We start from the raw sequence: 7,500 nt of genomic DNA, 5'->3' as shown, positions 1-7,500 counted from the left end.
CGTCGCGAATGGGTTAAAAGTTATTTTTTATAATCTTTTTAATTAAAAGATCAACAGTCTTCTTCTCCCAGTCTGCCCACCCACTCTCCATTCCTTTTCACTTGACTTATTAGGAAAGGGGGGAGGGGGTAGGATTGGGTGAGTGTGTGTGTTTGTCTTGCATGGTCTCTTTGTGTTTTGTTGGCTCTTCCTATCCCTATCCTGTTTATTTTGCACTAGATTGGCTGGCTGTGCTCTCTATTACTGGTTGGCAGGTGGAGCCATCTAGTTATTGTGTGCCCTTTTATATAGTAGGGAGGCACCAGTCTCTTTGTTACTGTTGTGGTTCCTGCCTGGTTGTATCTGGTTGTAGTTTACTGGGATGTTCTCTCTACTCTAGTCTGGCAACTAGGAATGCTCTTGCACCATGACCTCTGTCTTGTTTCAAGAGTGAGTGGTGTATTTTGACTCTTTACAGTCTTTTTCCTGTCCCTTGTGCAAACTGCTTGTGGCCTAACCTTATCAGAGTTGGGGGCTGACTGATACGTTACGTCCTTGCTCTCACAGCTGCTGTTGCCTTCCCTTAACCCACAACAGCAGAGCTGATGGGTGGAGAATGGTTGCCAAGTGGATTATCCCCCTTCCTCTTCTCTGGTTTTGGATGTAATGTTTAGTTACTGTGATTCATTGCAGCGGACCCTCTCACACTGCTAATTTAACCCCACAGTTTCCCTTGGATACCTAATAGCCTCCCTAGCTATCATGTCTAGTATTGTTGCTGCTGTTAGTTAGACTGGCTGAAACCACTGTGAATGCACACTAAACATCCTAAGAAATCCAGTGATAGATTTTCAGATGTGGACCTATATTTGATGACTGATATTAATTTGAAAACTGTTTGGATTCTGATATTAAAAATGAATGTGTAGAATGATATTATTTTTCTTCATTTGTTGCAAATCACATTTTTCAGTTCCAGATACCCAAAAAGAAGGGAGATTGTTTCCCTTTCAAAAAATGTATTTTCTGTCTCTCTGATTTGGTGTCAAGTTGCTGTTGCAACTGCGCTAAAAGCGTTATCAGTATTTCCCAATTGAGTTGAGTCATAGTTGTTAAATTAAACAATACCCACAAGAATGAAAAACAGGAGAACAATCCCCAACCATCAATTGCTGTGCACATCAATAATTGATAACATCTACAGTTATCATATGTGATGTGTTAAGTGTGTTTTTGCAAAGTATAAATGGGGAAACCATTTTTGTTTTTATTCTATGGACGTTAATTTTTTTGTGTGTGTGTGTGTGTGTGTGTGTGTGTGTGTGTGTGTGTGTGTGTGTGTGTGTGTGTGTGTGTGTGTGTGTGTGTGTGTGTGTGTGTGTGTGTGTGTGTGTGTGTTTTTTGCCAATGCTGAAGGAACATGGCAGTTTGATTCCTACTTAGTGGTTCTAGCTATGTGGTCTCGGAAGATACATGTGCATAATATACTGCATAATAATAATTCAAGCTTTAGTTTAGTTGTGGACTTGCCTGTCAGCAATTTTTTATTATTCATTAAATAATATATGCACATGTATATACAACACATTTTTCTTCCTGTAAAATAAATATGTAGTTATATAATAAAAAGATGAGGAAATCTTTATTTATTAAATGAATGCTTATCAGTTTTTACGGATGGCATCTACTTCAAACACTAAAACAATTGCTTCTGAGAGCCAGTCTGCTTTAGTCTGCAGTGATGGATCCTCCAGGGAAAAGATCATATCTGTAGTGCATGATCATTGCCCTAAACATACCCCCTATGCTTCTTTGGGCCGCTTTGATCCTCCACAATGGTCAACTTCCCAAAAATGGTTGCAGATAGTACAGATGACCTCCAGATGATCCACCATCAAAAGAATTGGGAGCCAATCGAGAAACAATATTTAAGAGCAGCTAAGAAGACACGAGAGTCTGGATCTGTTCTTCCTGGGGCATCTTCAAAACTTCATAAGCTTTTCAAGGCTTCAGCCTTATGTGGCCAAAAAGGTGTCACACTTTCCTTGGAATCTTCTGTTTTTGCTTCACCAGTTCCAGTTCAGTCCGAAGCTTCTTGTAAATCGCCTACAAAGGCTCATCATGGAAAGCAGTCATCTCGGGACAAGAAGCAAACAAGATTAACCCAATGCCACAGGGGAAAATGAATAAAAAATGTGGAAAATACTGTGCTGATTTCCTATATTTTTTGTGAAATGTCTCTGCACATAGATGGCTTTGCTAGTGCTTAGCCACAGAGGAGTCAGTTAGTAGACCTTGTGACCTTACCTGATTTGAATTGGCTGGAAAAATGTATTTTTTACTAGTGCTATGAATATCCTTGGTGTTATTCTTATTATATACATAATTACTATAATGTTATAAACATCAGTAACAGCATGATAAGATAATGTAAAATATTTTCGTAAATCAAAGAAAAGGGTAAACGGGCAAGACAGGCAGTACTCGTAATTGGCTCATTGGTGACTTAGTACAAGTGTAGCCATATTTGTGTAAAAACAATCAAGCAAGTAACTCAGTGGGCATATCACATACATACACGTCATGCCTGTTGGCATTGGGTTAATTGAATTACTAGGTGAAATGATTGAACTTTCACCTAAGTTACATGAAGGTCTAAAGCATTCATCTTGTCATTCTTTTCCAAAATCATTACAAAGATCGTTGTCATTTGCAGGAAGTCCCTTGTCATCAACAAGTGAAAAGTATTTGACCATTCATTCCTGCAGTTACTTGCCTCCTCATAAAAGAATTCTATCTTCTCTTTCACAACAACAGAGGCAGGATGATAGAGGTCAAAATCTTGAATCTGAATATAGCTCATCTATTCAGACATCTTTTAACAAGAACAATCTGATCTCTCCTTTGGAAAAACATGATACAGTACTAGAAATTAGCCATGCTGCAGAAGAGCCCCTTTGACATCCAAGTGCAGGTTGGATGAAAATTCCAGTACATTGGCAAGTAGAGCAAAATAATGCTTAAGAATTAGTTGTTTATGATAGAATATTAAGAGAAGGTCAGGAAGATCTCGTTATTATTGACTATGCGGAAGTCGGAACCTTTGAGAACTTGAGAACGGAATGTATTCTCTGGTGACCAAGTGTCGCCAGAAGTTTCATCTGTTTGATGTGCTACAGCAGCAACTGATATAGCAGAAGCATTGTCAGCCATTGCTTCATTAGCAACACCACCAGCTGAATCTCCATTAGTCCGTTTCAAGTCTGCCTGGACTTGACATGCACTACTTCACATTCTGACTCCTCAGATACCACCTTTAATACTTGTGGAAGATTTACGGAATTGGTGGCTTGTCTGTGCTACACACACATATGCTGCTAGACCTAGTTCATCTGCAGGACCTGTGCCATCTTTATGTGCTCTACAGTGACCTATGGATTCTGAACAAATGATACTTTCTCAGTTTCTTTCTGCTCCAAAAATTCACAAGGAAGATTTTCTCCTCAGCTAAGAATACCAGACAATAGATTCTTGTTGGCAGATCATACAGCCCGGTACACCACTCAACAGTCATGGAATACTTCATCAATAATGTCAATACTTACTAAACTATTACTGTCAGCAAAAGCAATGTTCCAGAATCCTGGATTTGATTCTGGGTTGATTCTTAACCCCTTGGTGATGGGTGTAGAAAACTTTAAAAAAACTCTACGGTCTGGCGATCAATGGCAACGCACCGACTTTGAGCACGGGAGATCGGTACATCAAGCCGAAGCACCGCCTCGGAGCAATTTGGCGCGCTGCCGCAAAGTACAGATTAGAACTGCGTGAAAGCACGTTTCCTAAGAATCTGATAAAAATTAAATCAGATCTCCTGAGTAACACACCTTTTCACCGATTACCTTGTGGAGATGAATAGATAGTGTGATCTCTGAATAAAGAGATACCACAACCTGTGAAATGTAAGGTTCCTAACAACTTTTTCCAATGATTGCTCCATGCACCACCAACTTCTAAAGTTAAGTTAACTGAATGCTGCTGCATAAATGCTATGCTCCTTTTTTTTTTAAATGTCTCTTTTAGATGGCTCTGCTTGTGCTTAGCCACAAAGGAGTCAATTAGTAGACCTTGTGACCTTACTTGATTTCACCTTGCCTTGAATTGGAGGGAAATTTTATTTTATTAATGCAATGAATATCGATAGTGTTATTTTTATGGTAGACAATATAATTACTATAATGTTATAAACATTAGTAACAGCAAAATAGGATAACGTAAAATAAAAGGGTAAATGGGTGAGACAGGCAGTACTCGTAATTGGCTTATTAGCAACTTAATACAATTGTAGCCATCTATGTGTAAAAAAAATAAAGTAACTTACAGTTGGCATGGCATGTACATACATTCCATGCCCAGCAGCTCTGGGTTAAGAAGGTCTAATTCTTCTAAGCGCTCCTTGACTTCACGGGAATGTCATCAATCCAATTATAACAGGATCTTCCCATAATTTTATAGATCACAAAGTCTGGAAGGTGCAGCTTCTAAATCCACAGCTTCGCATTTTCAAAATGATACAATACGTGGAAATGAGAAGATATCTTGCAATAATTGCCCATGCAATTCCCAGTTTTGATCTGAGGTCAGTGAGCGGGTGCGTTGTGTGTGTAAGAACTAGGGGTTTGGAGTAATGGGCAATTACAGCAGTTGATATTTGGGAATTGTTCTCCTGTTTTTCGCTCAGATAGGCCATTGGTTATTTTAACAACGATGACTCGACTCAGTTGGGAAGTACCGATTATGCTTTCAGTGTAGTCACTACAGTATCTTGACACCAGACCACCAAGACAGTAAAAGAACATTTTCCATCTGTCAGATGTCTTTTTTTTTTCTAATACTTATCTACAATATGTCCTCTTTCAGCATTTGATTTGCCATTACTCTTTATGGTTTACTTTTCTTCTTTCCTTCACCAGGCCATCTCCAGTGAAGCTAATGAACTTCTTCCAGTCTACAATAAAACTTGTCAGAGGCAGTATTCCACACCTATTCAGACCCACGACTGGTCTTCACAGGTGCATTCAGCAATGTTCATAAGACCTTTCAGCACAAATGTTCTCCAGAGACTGCAACAGGGGCACAATTTCTCAACAAGCAGTAAATGCACGGCCTCTAAGTGACTCTGGCATATTGGAAAATAGAAGTTTGACCTGAAGTGTAGGTGGTAATAATGTGAGCTGAGCTGTTCTGTTTGTAGTTTTTATGTTTACTGAGGCTCAATACAGATATGTATTTTTATTCTGAATATGTCTGATAGAGTGCAAGTTAGATTATAAATTTTTTATTATAATAGGAGTTCTTGGATATCCTGTTGAAGTAGAGCTTATAAGTTGTGGCATATTAGATGTTTTTTTTCATGATATAGTTTTGTTTTATCATTGAAGTTTTGGTTTCTATATACAGTTTGTGTATAAAAAGGTAATCTTTCTAACCATCTGTTTCAACATTTTAAGACATAATGCGGGTTAGGTATTTTAAAGATAATAGGTGTTGTTTACATACCTTTTCAAAATTATTTGCACAAGTGGAAATATATTATCTTAGGCACTTGAATAAACAAGTATCTTGTGTACATATTGCCAACTAGACAAATATCTATTTTATTTCTTTTATGCATAATTTTAGGCGTAATTGTACATCCAGATGACATACATGTTTCACAGGAAGTAGCAACTTTGCTGGAAGTTAGTGCATGCATGTGAAAAGGAGGTGTGATGATTGCTGGTTACTCTGGACAGTGCTTACATCCATAACCCCCAGTGCTTCCCTTCACCTTTTCAATCCAGTTTCTGTATGGGTACCTGGCAACTGAACTAGGGTGTAAATGGGGGGTTATAATAAGGTTGTTAACTCTCAAACATAGAATTGCTACTATGCTTGAGAATTACATAAGAGTGGACCATCATACACTTCATCACTTTTACGTGATAGAACTGTTATGTAAACTGCTGAATGTATCAGGCATCAGTCTATTGTTATAATATGTCATTGGAAGTTTTTAAATTGCCTCCCTATGATAATTAAGTACAAGTATTTTTGTGTAATAGATCTGAAAATATTATTATCAGACAATACTTGAAAAAAAATTGTTGTGAGCATGATTTAACATTTGAATTATGTCATTTAAGGATAAAGACCTTTTCATTCACTCATTTGTTCATTTAATTACATGGCTTATACAAAGTGAAACTCACAAGCAAGACAAACTAGTCAACATTATGTTTTAGAAATGTAGTACGTAATACATTCATTGAATACATACTGTTTGGAAAGATTACATCATTAACATGTTTTTGTTATATATTTGATTTGTAAAATTTTATAGAAAAAGAGTGCTATGGAGCTTTATAAAGTGATTTGTCTTGTTACTAGGACTACATAATGATAGTCTTTTTTTCTTATTGAGTATTGACAAAGCCTGATTTTATGATGCCTTTACTTCCAACAGAAAATAGCCCATAGCAGGATCCATTTAATATTGTGCATTTACTTACAAGAGGTAAAGACAAGTATACAGCTTTGCTATTTTAGTTCAGCTTTTGAAGAACAGTGAAATTATTTGGAAACTTTTTTTTTTTTTTGTAAATAGAAACAATTTTATATATTGTACATATTCTTTGCCATGTTTGGATTGAAGAATTTTTTTTTTTTTTTTTTTTTAGAGGTGGAAATGAGGAGTGAGGATTTAAGTGCTGAGAGATATTCAGCATAATCCGAATGTTAATTCCGTGTTATACTTTTCATATTGCAGGAAAAGTCAAACTTTCAGTGTTCAGAGCAGGTTCCTGTGTGGACAAGTAACCAATGCAAGTTCTAGTTACTTATTTATTAAATATTTTATTAATTTCTATAAGGCACAACTTTCTAGCAGATAACTATTTTTGTATTTGCTGCAGCAGTATGAGTGATTTACATTTTCATTTTTGCCTAGTCATTTTCAGTTTTTAGGTATAGTTATATTCATTTTAGTACCTAGGTGTCTGGTACCATTATTTTTTTAGTGTTTGATCATGCAACTGTGATGTAATGAGAGTGGATATATCCGTAGATATTTAGTTTATTCCCAATGTCTATATTTTGCAGCTCCTGTCATATCCTTGTATCAAGTAGCTTAGCACCATCTAAAACAAGACATTGATACAATGCTTGCAACTGTTTTGTGAGTGTGATAGTCACTTCTATAATACTAGTAGTGGAACTTTCAAGCTCACTGTTGTATCATGAAGATTATTAACTTTGAATGCTTCTCTCACCAGTGCTAGTACTATGTGGGCTTTGTCAGCAAGGTGTATTTCAGTTTTGGTCAGCAATATATACACAGCTTATATACTCTACACCTCATCCTAAGTACCATTCAGTTAGTGTTGTGATTAATAGTAATTGTATTATTTAGCTGCTTTGTTTTCTCGGATTGCTGGAACTCTGAAAATAGATGTTTTGAATGTGACTTGCACATTGTGTGCC

The 7,500-nt window shown here is 36.8% G+C and overlaps 1 protein-coding gene across 2 annotated transcripts in view; it reads left to right on the top strand.

Moving 5' to 3' along the window:
• The window catches only part of LOC125025408 (pyruvate dehydrogenase (acetyl-transferring) kinase, mitochondrial-like), a 53,345-nt gene extending 47,161 nt beyond the window's left edge, over positions 1-6,184 (top strand). For both annotated transcript variants that reach the window (XM_047613394.1, XM_047613395.1), the window contains one exon: positions 4,953-6,184. In XM_047613394.1, coding sequence (XP_047469350.1) covers positions 4,953-5,156 — 204 coding nt within the window. In that variant the 3' untranslated portion in view covers positions 5,157-6,184. The remainder of the gene's footprint in view (positions 1-4,952) is intronic.
• The last annotated feature ends 1,316 nt before the right edge of the window (positions 6,185-7,500 follow it).

Source organism: Penaeus chinensis, chromosome 5 (assembly GCF_019202785.1).
Source record: "Penaeus chinensis breed Huanghai No. 1 chromosome 5, ASM1920278v2, whole genome shotgun sequence".
Lineage (NCBI taxonomy): Eukaryota > Metazoa > Arthropoda > Malacostraca > Decapoda > Penaeidae > Penaeus > Penaeus chinensis.
This window is presented reverse-complemented; position numbering and strand designations above follow the sequence as displayed.